Source organism: Oryx dammah, unplaced genomic scaffold (assembly GCF_014754425.2).
Source record: "Oryx dammah isolate SB20612 unplaced genomic scaffold, SCBI_Odam_1.1 HiC_scaffold_26, whole genome shotgun sequence".
In the NCBI taxonomy this organism is placed as follows: Eukaryota; Metazoa; Chordata; class Mammalia; order Artiodactyla; family Bovidae; genus Oryx; species Oryx dammah.
The window spans coordinates 79,151,716-79,164,842 of NW_024070210.1; the positions used below are offsets into that span (position 1 = coordinate 79,151,716).

General features: G+C 53.9%; 1 protein-coding gene across 2 annotated transcripts; it reads right to left on the reverse strand.

Annotated features, from left to right (window-relative positions):
• Positions 1-380: 380 nt before the first annotated feature.
• On the reverse strand, positions 381-10,088 carry AJUBA (ajuba LIM protein). Of its 2 annotated transcripts, XM_040227230.1 has the most exons (8): positions 8,710-10,088; positions 5,856-5,957; positions 4,141-4,208; positions 3,957-4,019; positions 3,127-3,257; positions 2,994-3,045; positions 2,110-2,178; positions 381-1,666 (listed from the first exon to the last, which is right to left on the reverse strand). In XM_040227230.1, exons 1-8 carry the CDS (start codon positions 9,743-9,745, stop codon positions 1,541-1,543), a joined length of 1,647 nt encoding a protein of 548 aa, XP_040083164.1. In that variant the 5' UTR covers positions 9,746-10,088; the 3' UTR covers positions 381-1,540. The 2 variants fall into 2 exon arrangements, with proteins under 2 accessions (XP_040083164.1, XP_040083165.1); XM_040227231.1 differs by lacking the exon at positions 2,110-2,178.
• Between the last annotated feature and the right edge of the window lie 3,039 nt (positions 10,089-13,127).

Genomic DNA, 13,127 nt, shown 5'->3' on the forward strand with positions numbered 1-13,127 from the left:
GCATGTGCAGCGGTTAGACACAGACTCTAGAGTCCGGTGAACACACTGAATGTGAATGCTGGCCCCCTAACTTACAAACTGCTAGTTCTGGGGAAAGTCACCTAAGCTTATGAAGACCCAGGATGCAAGTATAAATTGCAAAGAAAACCAGCATCTTTCTTCACCTTTTCACTTTCTATTGCTGTTGTCTATACAACCTTTGTTAGTCAACTGAATAGGCCACATGCTTGCTTGTTAAGAATATACTGACTGGCCTTTTAATAGAACGAATGTAGTAGACAGACCTAGGCATCAAAATCATATTGAGTTGTTGTACTTTTCAAGGCATATAATTTGGAAAAGAATATTGGATTAAGAAACACAAAAAGTGATACACGAAATGTTTGTATCAATTATATTTATTGCTGGAAACTTTATAGTTAAAAAAAAATGTTTGGGATGTCGCTGGTGGTCCAGTGGTTAAGACTCTGAGCTTCCAATGCAGGGGGCATGGGTCTGATCCCTCGTGGGGCAACTAATTCCACATGCCACATGGTGTGGTCAAAAAATTTAAAAAAAAAAATTTGTTTAATGTTTGAAAGTAGGTTAACACAGAAAAAGATATTATCCACAAAGGTAAGAAATAATCCAATCATTTACAAAGTGCTGCAAATCTGATAAAATTTATGTTGCTGATAACTCAAGAGTACTCTTAGATGAAAAGATACAAATCTGAAATACCCAAGAACAGAACAACTAAATGGCTATAAAACTACCCGAAAGAGAACTCAGTTTTTGGCAACCTGGTCATTCAAGAGAAGTGAACTTTAAGTAAACTTTCAGTGAGTTGATTTTAAGAGGTCTAGCCAAACATTAGAACCAAGAGTTTTGCCCCTCTGGCTCTCAGAACCTCAGAGTTTGGCTAATCCTGGCTCCCTCTAAGAGGCAGCAGGTCCAGAGAGCTGAGCTACTTCTAATGAACCAAGTGTAACAGTCACTAAGAAGAGAGTGTGTGTGTGCACACAAATGTATACTAGACATACAGACCAGAAGCAGACGTTTAGAAAGTATCGGAACCCATCTGTATGTGCCTGTCACATGCTATAGCACAGTCTGTACACATGGAACGAAGGCCAGTCACCCCTACCATGGCAACTAGAGGGCTCCTCCTCCACATCCATTTGGGAACGTCTTTTTTTCTAAGAAAAAAAAATATGTTTGGCTGTGCCAGGTCTTAACTGCAGCACACGTGATCTTTGATCATCACTGTGGCACATGGGATCTTTAGTTGCAGCACACAGGATCTTCAGCTGTGGCATGTGGGATCTAGTTCCCTGACCAGGGCTCGAACCCAGGCCCCCTGCGAGTCTTAGCCACTGGACCACTAGGGAAGTCCCCCATTTGGAATGTCTTGATCTTTGGGTCTCTGACCATTGGGGCCCTCCCTAGGGGACTCTCCTGCCAGGCCTGCAGTGCCTTTCTTGCCTTGGCTGGCCTCAGAGGGGCCCACTGGCCAGAGGAATTTGTCAGTGGTGGTGTTGGCAGCAGTAGTGACTACATCTCAGATATAATTGGCAGGGGGCTGCCGGGCACTGAGCCTCTGCATGTGACAGCCGTGGCAGAGCAAGTGCCCATCTAGAGGGAAGCAGCAGCAGCCTTCCTCATCACTCAGCTGCATCCGGCAGTCCTAGGAAAGAAAGACACCTAGTTCAACTCAGCCCGGGCACCCTGGACATCTGGGGAGTCTGCCTTGTGCAGTACTGAACTCCAAGTGACTGGAAGAAAGCGGGTGGGGTTGGAGGGGATGAACACCCAGAGAAAACTGGGGAAATACCTCAACTGGACACCAGGTGTCGCTGCTACAGCAGAAATAATGAGACAGAATCCCATTTCCAGCTGTTAGCAGGAGTACCTAGTTTTAGGAGTCTTGACTCTGGTGACGCCTGATTTAGAAAGGACTAAAGGACCAGGACCAGAGAGAGTGGCTGAAGGGCAAGAAAGAGACTGGAGATGGGTCAGAGCACCTTCCTGGTTTCCCACGGCCTATACCTCTCCTACAGACAATGAGTTTTCAGACTTCACTCCCCCAGCCCCATTCCAGCTCTGGGTGCCCTGGCCCCCAACACTGACCTCGCAGTGGTAGCATTCAAAGTGATAATCTCGGTCCATGGATATCACCCTCACGATGTCCTCACAGCCCTGAAATAATGCACACCCCCGTGGGCATGAAAGCAGCTTGACAAGCCCAGCTTCGCCCTCCCCACCTGGGCCCCTCCAAACGAAAGATCACACAGAGGCCTCCAGACCCTCTCTGCCTCCATCTGTAGCTTTTTTCTCTTTTGGCTGCACTACTGGGCACATTGTACTTCTCCAGCCAGGGATCTATTACACCTGAGGCCCTTGCAGCAGAAGCTCAGATTCCACTGGACCACCAAGGACATCACTGTTCTGTAGCTTTGAGATGGCCTTTGCAAACCCTACAGGAACTTTCCCCTTCCCCATCCTTGGCACCACCTCCAGAAGGGCAGTGTCCCCTCTTGAAGCCTCCCCTCTGTCTGGAGGCTCAGGCCTTACAGAGAGGAAAGGGGCACGCAGCGTAAGTAAGCTAAGCCGGGGACGAGGAGACCCTGCAGGGTCTGGGTCCTCACAGGCTTTTGGCATTTTTCCCGTGGCACACACAGTGTAAATCATGTCTGACCCCTTCCTAGCAGCCCTGAGGATTCTTCCCACCTTTTCCCGGCCCCTACATCTGGTGACCTTGACTTCAGAGAAAGTCTCCTTCTCTGGACTGGGAGAAAAGAGATGAAGCCTGGGCCCAGCGAGGCTGTCGGATAAGTCCAGGCCCGGATGTTGGGGTCAGGGTGATGACCCAGAGAGCAGAGTCACACGGGAATCTTTGAGGAGTGCATTCCTCAGCACCACCGCCTCCCATGGGAGGCCAGGCAGCCAGTCCCCAGGCCCTTCCCAGAGGCGGCAGCCCTGGCTGCCCTGCAGGAGAACCCAGACACACTGACCTCTGAGGGGAGGATGGGTTGGCCACAGGCTGCGCACTTAGGAGCGTAGCTTCTGTAAGGGAGAGGACAGAGGTGAGCTGAGGTGGGGGCTCCCTGAGCTGGGTTCCACACTGCACCGCGCAGGCCGACTCACTTGTGGTAGTCGGTGACACAGTACACCTGGTTGGAGAAGTCCACGGTAAAGGGAACGCCGTCCAGGCATTTGTTGCAAACGATGCATCGGAAGCAGCCGGGGTGGTAGGACTTTCCCATTGCCTGGAGGATCTGGTTCACGGGGTGGGGGGAGAATCAGTCTCTGCTCTTCAACTACTGATGAGGCTCCCTGCTGCTCCCCCTAATCTCATCCAAGCCCCTGCTCTCCTCCCTCCACTGTGGAACCCAGGAGGACCAAGCAGTATTAAAAATGGATGCAGAAACCCTGAAAAACGTCTTCGGGAGCATCCAGGCCAGTGTTTCTCAGCCTTGGCTGCATATCAGGATCAGGCAGGGAGGTTTTTAAGCCCATCTCTGCCTGGGTCCCACCCAGAAGTATTCACCACAGTCTCTGGAGATGACCCAGCCCTGGTATTCTTTTTTTCTTCTTCCCCGGTGATCTACTAGGCTGCCAGGGTGGGGAACCACCAGGCAAACCAACTCCTCCTTACAGAAAAGAAAACTGAGCTTCAACTGATCTCAGCCAGTAGCAGAAAGGGGATTAAGACTCAGGACCCCACACTCCAGGCTCAGGCGGAGGGCGGGGCTGTGCCTGCAGAGTTAGGGAGGGGCTAGATGGCAGGCTGAGTAGTCCAGACTTGATCCCACAAGCAAAGAGAAGCCACTATAAACAGTTGTTTGGGCAAAGAATGGGATGCAAGTGATTGCTGATGGGTTTCTCCCCTCACTTTTTCTCAGGATCCATTTAGTTCCTGATTCCGCCCCTCGGCCCAGCAGCCTCACAGTCTCAGCTGAAAACACTTTGCTTACCTTCTCCAAAATCAAGTGACCACAGACACAGCATTTCTCAGCTGCCTCCTGAAACCCTGAAAACTGGGAAGAGAAGACCAAGGGAGGGCATTACAGGCTGAGAACAACCTGAGGAGCGGGACCCCAGCCGGCCACAGAGCAAGGCGTGGGAACCAATTCCAGACCCAGGGGACCTCTCACTCACCAGATAGTCTTCCTCACAGTACACAGAGCCATTGACACTGTAGAAAGCCTTGCAGCGCAAAGTTCGCCCTAGAAGCAGCAGAGAAGATGCTGGAGTCTCTCCGGGGTCCAGGCACAGGGCAGCCCCGTGGCGGGGTCACTGCTCTCTGATGCTTCATGGTTCACTTAAACCTGGACTTCAGTGCTTGTCCTCCTAACCGCTGTCTGCCCCACGTTCCCGCACAAATACCCCATCTGATGCAATTCCCATTTGCTTTGGTCTCATTCCTGCCAATTCCCCACTCCTTTGCTGCTACTTCTCCAGCTCCCGCCTCCTCACCAGTTTCCTGTGCCCCTGCTTTACACGAGTGCCTTCTTCCCCAGTGTCTGGGCTTCCTCGGGGAGCCACCTGGGAGAGCAAAGCCCACCACAGGTTGGGGACAAGGTTCAGGGGCTCTGAACAAGATGCCATATGATATGTTCAAACACAATCACACTGTCATGGACTCTGCCCTCTGGGACCTTTCAACCCAGGAGCCTCCACACAGCTCTCCTCTGAGCCCTCTCTGTCTCACAGGGATAAGCTCCATGGAGGTCAGGATATACCGGAACTACCACTGGGGACAAAGTGCTTTGTTTGGGAGCAAAGTTGGTCCCCTTTCCTGCCACACTAGACTGTTTCCCCAATTTTAGAGGGACCCAGAGTCTCTGGGGTCAGAGCAGCCCAGGATCTTCTGCAAGCAGACGAGGCAGGACGATTCCCCATGAAACCAGCACCCAGGAACTGCTCCGGGGTGTCTAAATTATCAGGGATCAGGAGGAATGAGACGAGGGCGGAGAACGGGCAAGTTGCCCATATCTGCCCTCCTCTCATCAGAATCTCCACTTCCAGCTCTCCCCAGTGGTTCAGAAAAGTTGATTTAGAAACTTGTGAGACACAAGGGAGTAGAAGGAGAGAAACAGACATTCCCAGAAGAGGCTCTATAAACAGAAGGACAGACAGACAGATGAACCTAAAGGGAGCTAGGCAGAGGCTGGGAGTGGCGCGGAAAGAAAAGCTGAGGGCTGGAGTCAGACAGGCATAGATAGGAGATTAAAAGGTTCAGCAAAGGAACCAGAGTGGGTAAGGGCGGGGGTTGGGGGGTGGTAATGAGGGAGGTGAGGGAAGGGCTGGGGAGTTGAAGCCACTGGGAGCACCCCCCTCCAGGCGGGCCTCCTGAGCTAACAGCAGCGGGCATTCCTGGAGCGTGATGTCATCAGCTTGGCATGGCCTGGTGGCCTGCACTCCAGCGAGGTGGCTGAACTCTGACCAGCCAAGAGAAAACCCCCCCTCTCCGCCCCCCACAGCTCCCCACTCCCCCAGCCCACCCCACCCTTCCCACATTCCAGTCTTTCACTGTCGCCCCAGGCAACTCGGCTGCCCAAGACCAAGCCCCACCAAGGCGAGGCCAGAGGGCTGGGAGGGAGTCCAGCTTGGGCAAGCAGGAAGGCAAAAGAAAGGAGGAACAGAGCAAAGGAAACAGTCCGAAGAGAGGGAGGGCTGACTCTGGCTAGAAAGCTGACCCGGTGTGCGGCGGGAGAGCCAGGTAGCGCACAGAGTAGGGGAGCATGAAAGAAGGCCAAGGCCAGACCAGCAAATGCAGAGGCACAAGCTCCGCCTTCCCGGGGCACCCATGCGTGTGTCCGTGCTCGAGGCCTCAGGCCTGTCCAGAAGGTCTCTCTGGGGACTGCACTCACCACAGGAGCAGCAGACAAAGCACTGGGTGTGATACAGGCTGTCCAAAGCCTGACAGGCGTTGCTCTGCCCATAGATGCCTTTGTTGCACTTGATACACGTGCCTGAGAGGAGAGAACAGCTTGTCAGCATCACATCCCACTCCCCCAGCTCAAACCCAGGCAGTCGCCATCTTTCCCGATGGCAGAAAACCACCAGCCACAACCTCCATTTGATGGGCTCCATTCTGGGAAGAACGAGTAAATGGGATGCAGCCAGGGCTTGGCTGGACAGACTTACTCTTGTTGACTGATTAATCAACAGACATTATCTGAACATCCATTTAGCGCCAAGCAAAAACACTATGCCCAACACTGTGGAAAACGAGAAAGTCAAAGGTCCCCGGCTTTCAGATGCTGGTTTCTGTTGGGGAGAAAAGACTAAAAAGGCAAGGTCTGATCCCTGGGGCACTATGTGGACAGAGATACAAGTTCATAAGGCTGCAGCAGCAGCCTGGAAAAAATGTCCTAGTGAAAGGAGGCCAGGCCCAGAAAGACTCTCCAGGATCTCAGTTTCCCCATCTGTAAAATGAACTGCTGTTCAGTTACAGAAAGAGCTCTGCTCCATACCTCTAAGCCTCCAAAGATGGTGAGAAGTATGTGGCTCAGCAGAGGGCCCTGTGCAGACGGGACCATGTGAGTGTGACTCCTCTGGGTACGTGGCTGCTTAGAATGCAGGGTGTGTTCCAAGGATTGAGGGTTGCAGAGGAAGGTGGGGGGAGGGTAGCAGAACCCCTAATGTCTCCCTGTCATCTTCTATAATAGAAGAAACAAAGCTGAACTGCTCTTCCCCAACATCTCCCCTAAGATACATAACACCAGGCTCTGGCACCCGCCTTTCCTGGGTGTGTTCTTCCCTCCTTCCACTCCCCAATTCCAGGCCCATGAGTGAGGGCCAGGGCTTGTCTTTGGGGAGCAGATCCCAACCGGCCCGCCTCACCCCTCACCCTGCCCCACCTCTCCCCCTCGGCACACTGCCACACTCCTTGCCTGTTGGGGCCCATCCCAGTCTTTGCCCAGGGGCTTGGGAGCCCGTGCAGCAGCTGCAGCAACTGATGGGCCCAGGCCTGCCCTGCTCCCACCCACCCTCTGGCAGCTGGGCAAGGCTGGAGCCAAGGAAGAGGGCCCCTACTAGGTGCAGGAGTGGGAGGGTAGTGTTAGGTTGGGGGTTCTGTCGAGAGGAGACAACCAGACCCCTAGGGAGAGAGGCCCCTCCCTACCCACCCTCCGCAGGGAGGGGAGCTCTGCCCCAAGAGCATCGTGCCAGGGGGCCCTATTAGAGCCACTTTTTGGGGAAGCCTTTGGACATTATGGGAAGATGAGAGCCAACTGTTCAGGCACGTCCGCCTCACCACCTCTAACCTAGCACATCCACCTCTAAGTTCTTCCTGCCATTTTTACAGCACTCTCTCCCAGCAACTTTCCTCCTTTTGCTTCTGATGGCTTAGCTGAGGAGACTTCTGTCCACCCATCAGTGGGTCTCCTGGCCTCAAAAGGAAACTGCTAAAAGGCTCCCTTAACTAAAGGGTTATCTGCTCTGGGGGCAAATAGGGAATGATTAGAGTTGAACTAAGCAGGGCCCTTTCAGCCTTTAGCCCCTGCTACTTCTGAACCTCCTCCCAGTCTTCCTTCCCTGGCTGGGGTCCTCTCTCTATTTACATTTCTAGCCAGAGTTCTAGAGCTTGGGGTCTACCTCAGGAACATGGATGGTGAGAAAGGTGAGAAGACGCTGGGGACACTGAACAGGCTCACAGACCTAGGTGTGAGCCCTCCACTTCTTTCTGTACTTCCTATTGCAACCAGATCAGCATTTTTTAATACAGTGGTGTCTGTGGGTCTTGGCTAAAAGATCATTCAAGACCGCAATACCCTCCCGCAGCTGACACGTACAATAGTTAATATTTCTTGAAGTTAACTGCTTTGGAAGAGAGGCAGCAACCAGGTTTCTTTAGCGACAGAAAAGTAAGGATTCTGAGCAGGTTATGACCAAAACTCATGGCCAGGTTATTTCTGGCAGTTACACACGGTCGTCATCCATCCAGGGCCATCCAGGGGTGATGCCGTCCCGGGTGGTCAAGGCTTCTGCCCTGACTTCCGGAGGATAGGAAAAATAGAAGCTGACTCCACTGGGTCTGGACTTAAATGCCCACGCACGCACGGAGCCAGCCGGACTGGGGCCAGCCAGCAGCAGGGTCCCTGCTTTCCGTCCAGGGCTTTCTTCCTCCCCCCAGGCTCCATTTCCCCGACAGCGGCCACAGCTCAGCGCGTGTTAGGAAGCAGCTCCCCCACCCCCTGCACCCCACCTCCGCCCAGCGTAGCGCGACCGGCCCCGCCCGCAGGCACCTGGAGCGCCCGGGCAGGAGCCGGCACGCACGCTGCCCGCCCTCCCCGCCCCCCCCCCACCCTCGCATTCCCCGAATTCCTGCGGGCGGAGCCAGGGCCCGGGTGGGGGCGCGGCGCGCAGGAGCCTGCAGGGGCACGGCCGTCGAGGGGGGAGCCTGAAGGGGGATGCTCTCACTGCCTCATTTGCCCCCCACCCCCCGCAAGGCCTCCTACCGCGAAAATACCCAGGCTCTAAAGCCTGAGGAACTGGGATTCACGAGATCATCGGGACGGAGGTGGGGAGGGGGAAGCGGTGAATTTAACAGGAATAAGATGTCCATGGTCCATTTGAAACCCACTGGGTATGGGAAATTCCTCTTGCTTCTTTCCTAGCCCCGCGTCTCTGCCTCCGACTTCCCAGCGTCAGCCGTCGGGGCAACGGGCAACCGAACGAGGCGACCGGTATTTCCCGACCCTAACCACTTCTCTCACTCACCAAAGTAGTCCTCTCTGGACTCCGGCTCCCGTATCCGGGCCCGGGCGGCCTCTGGAACAAACGCACCCGGCGGCTCCTCGAGACCCGACGTCTCAAGCCCCGCGGATTCTCCGCGGACGCCGGCTTCTCGCCCACCTGTGCCCACCGTCAGGCGCAGCAACGCTGTTAGTTCATCCTGGTATCGGGCGCCCGCGGCGCAGTCCCCGTAGCCAGTCACCGAGTGTCGTCCGGGTTGCGCCCCTCTTCTCTCCAAGGGCCCTGTCGCTCCCACTCCGGCCCCGGCTAGAGCTCCCGGGCTGCCCAGGGCCGGGGGATACGAGTGGCGACTTTCCTGGCAGCCGAACCCCGAGGGCCGATGAGCGCACAGTCGGTCCAGGGCAGCGTGGAGCTCGGGGTAGGCGGACGGCACCCCTCCAGAGGAATAGCCCGCCGGAACCCCGGGCAGGGGTGGGCCAAACAGGCATGGCCCGGCAGGCAGGGGGCTTCCGTGGCGCTGGTCGTAGCCCATGCTGATGCCGCTGGTACGGTTGCTGCAGGGTCGGCTACCTCCGGCTCCACCAGCCCCCGCCCCGTCCAGCAGCAGACTGCCCCGGGGACTGGACGGCTTGCTCGCGTCGCTGGCTGAGCTACTGGCGAAACTGGAGCGGGGGCTTAGGGCTGGGGCCGTGGTCTCCAGCCGAAAGTCGGGGGGCAACGACTGAGGTAGAGGCAAGGCCCGGGAGGGAGGCGGTCCCGCCGGAAAGGAGCCTTCGTAGCGCGGCACCTCAAAGGAGCCGCGCGGGTTCCGCTCAGCGTCCAAGGGGCCTTGCTCCCGGGCTGGCTCCAACGGCTCATCCCCAGGTCCCCCAGCAGCTCCACGGGGCCCTGATTTCCTTGGTCCCCCCAGCCCACTCAGGCGTCCCTTGCCCGATCCGGGGGTCCCATCAGACCCAGACCGGCTAGATTCACCCTTTCTGCGGCCGAACTTCGCGCTGCCGGAGTCCGAGAGTCTTAACTTCTCCAGCAGGCGACTGGCTTTCTCCCCTAAACGCTCCATGCCCTCGGGTCTGGGGCGTCCAGCCCCCTCCCCGCCCGGCACCCTGCAGCGTCTCGGCTGCCGCTTCTCTTTCCCTGCGGCCGGACTCCGGTTCCCGAGGGGCACAGGATAGGCACAGGGGTTTAGCGGGCGGTCCGGATGCCCGGCGCCAAGAATCCCGCAGCATCCCCCAGCGAGAGGGGTTTCGTCCCCCCGCGCATCAGGGGTTAAGCGGTGCTAGAAGGGCCTACGGCCGCGGCTGTCCCGTCCGCAGGTCTATCTGTTCACGCGTAGACTCGCCCGACAGCCCCCACTCTCCCCGGCCCCCGCCCACCTCGCTCACACTCAGCACCGACTCAACTTCTCTCCCAAACTTTTGTCTGCCTGGCCGGATCTACTTTCCGGGAGGGCGGAGCGCCGAACGCGAGAGGAACAGGGGTGTCGGCGCAGGAATCCAGTGCACCGGTAAGGGGTGGGGGGGTGCGGTGCTGGTGCTAAGTGTCCCGGAGCTGGAGATCCGCCGAGTAGAGGCGAAAGGAGGGCGGGGGGCAGTTTAGGCAGTTGCTACTACATCACTCAAGAATTAGGACAGGAAAAAGTGGGCGAGGGGAGGGGAACTCTTTGTTCGCAGTTGGAATGCGCGGAGGGGCACGGTGGAATGTCGCGATGTGGAACCGGGCGACGCGAGGCTTGTTCTGCGCAAACACCGTGACTTTGTTCCTAGTATGGGAACTGTGGGAGAGATGAGCAGGGACTGATACAGAAGTCCTGTCGTGAGATAGAGAGAGGGAAGAAAGGCAGATACATAGAGAGGTTCAGACACGCGAGACGCGTAAGAGCCCAGCAAAGCGAGGAAGCTGATATAGAGAGGTGGTGGAAGACAGGTATGGAGAGGAGAAAACGACCAAAGGGGATCGTGAGTGGTGCGGGGATGGAAGGCTGGATAGACCTAGAAAGTGACAAATTCGCGCAAATCCAGGGAGAATGAGAGAAAAACAGATAAGCTGAGATAAAAAGACAAAACTCTCTGAACCTAGAGCTCTGTAATGGGTGGGAGGGAGCTTTAGTGTGTGAAAAAGGAGAGGGAAAGGCTGGGGACTAATCTCTCCCTTCAGGGTAGGACAGATAGAAGGATAGATAGACACCCCCTGGTGTTGGGAAATGAGATTTTTAGCAAATATAGCAAGTGACTGGGTATAGAAGGCCTAGTTTGAGGGTTAGCAAACACCCTTGGTTGACCCATAGGAGACTGGTGATCAAGAGTAAGTACTAATCTAAGGGGAAGAAGAAAAAAAAAAGTCATTTAGAGGCGATAGCAAGTGAAAATGATCAAGGTGGAAAAGGAAAAGAAGCTGATCTTGGAGGATCAAGAATAAGGAAAAGAGGAAGCCATGGCTGAAGCTGAATGCACCTAATTAAATATCAGCCAACTGATTTTGCCCAGACTAGCACATGGGGCGTGGGGGAGGGGAACGGAGAAAGAAATGACTCCTTTGTATTTAGATAGTAAATTAGTATGAAAATGATATGCAAATAAATCATGCATATATTTTCATCTCAACATTTTGAACACCTTTTATAATCTTAGTGTAGCCTTAGGGAATGAAGAAAGAAAGGAGGTTAATATCTTTGGGGAAATCAATTTGGCACAAACTATTAGGCTTCTTTGTCCTAGCTGTATTGTCTCCCTGACCTCATCTCTCCTGAAAAGCAGCCTGTTTCCCAGATCAGGCCTACAGCTTTTCTCTGATCCAGAGGAGAGTTTACTCTCAGACTGGAAGCAGGGAGAAGGAAAGCATTAGTAAGGGAGCTATCAGGTTGCATCTAGAACCTGCCGTGAGCTACGTCTTCAGGATCAACCGGAAGGTTCTCCCTCCTCTCCTGTCTCCACATGGGGAAGGAGAAACTGGATTCTTCCTTCCAGTTACTTACATCCTCCAATATTTGGGAATTTCGTTCCTCTGGGGTTAGAATGGGAGAGTAAATCTTATGAAAAGTTGATATGCCATTAAAGGAGGCCCATCCAGGAGTTGGTGGTGCAGCAATGGGCAGAGTTGGGATCAACAACCTGTGTTTTCAGGGGATAACAGAAAGCAGACACAGATGGGGGAGGGTGTGGTGTGCTGACAGGGTATGCTCCAGTAGTGCTCATGACCTTAGAGTAGACACTCCATAGTCTGAGCTAGGAGCTAGGAGCTCCACAGGCCCTGCTGTCCATGCCCTTAAGCTCTATATACACTGGTGGTTCCCAAATCCACCTCTCTAGCCCAGACCTTCTTGGACTTAAAAAACTCAGCTGACGACGAGCATCTTTACTTGGTTGTCTCAAAGGCACACAACACTCTAAACTGACCTCACCCCTGCCTCCCAAAACTGGCTCCTCCAGCATTTCCTGAGTGAATGATATCATTTTTTTTTTACCACTTAGCTACTTACGCCAGAAACCTGAATATCAACCTTACATCTTCCTTAACCTCAAACCCAACTGAATCCTATCACCATTTATCAATTCTGCTTCTGAAATATCTTTCAAATCTGTCCTTTCCTCATCGCTACTGTATGTATGTGTCCTATATCTCAGGCCACCATGTTTTCTCTCCTGGACCACTGCAAAAGTCTCCCTGCCAAGGCTTTCTCTCCTTCCCCTCCATTGTATACACTGAAGTGAAGTGATTCTTCAGAAACACAAAACTGATCATCTTATTTCCCTGTTAAAAACTTGTCAACGAGCAAATTCACTGACAGTGGTTAAGACTCCATGCTCTCACTGCTGAAGGCCCAGTTTCCATCCCTGGTCGGGGGAGGTTAAAACCCTGTAAACCCTGTGGCATAATCAAAAATACATATTTTACAGAATCTGTCTGCCTCTTCAGTCTCTTCTCTTGGCATCATCCCCTCCTGCAGCAGAACTGCACTTTGTCTGCGCTCTCTCTTGCCTCTGGACTTCTGTACTTGCTGTTTTCCCTAGGTTTGGAACACTCTCTCTGCCTCCTCTTCCTTCCTGGTTAACTTCTCCTCGTCTTCCAAGCATCGGTCTAAACACTCCTCTGAGAAACTTTTCCAGACCAGAGCAAGTTAGCTACCCCTGTGGTACACAGCCATGGCACACACACACCCCCATCATCACACTTATCACAGTTCATTTGCCTACTTAAATGCCTGGTTTCCTGACTAGATGATAAAACTGCTCACCATCAAGCCTGTTCAACAGAGTATCCACAGCACCTAGCACAGTACCTGACACCTAGTAAGCAGTCCATGTTATATGACTGACTGAACAAAGAGAAAGCCATGTTTACGTCTCAGTTTATCCAAAAATGCACACATTCTCTGTGTTTGTGGGTATGTTCTGAATTTGTGCTTATGCATACACAAACACACATACACACACCTTCTTCAAAAT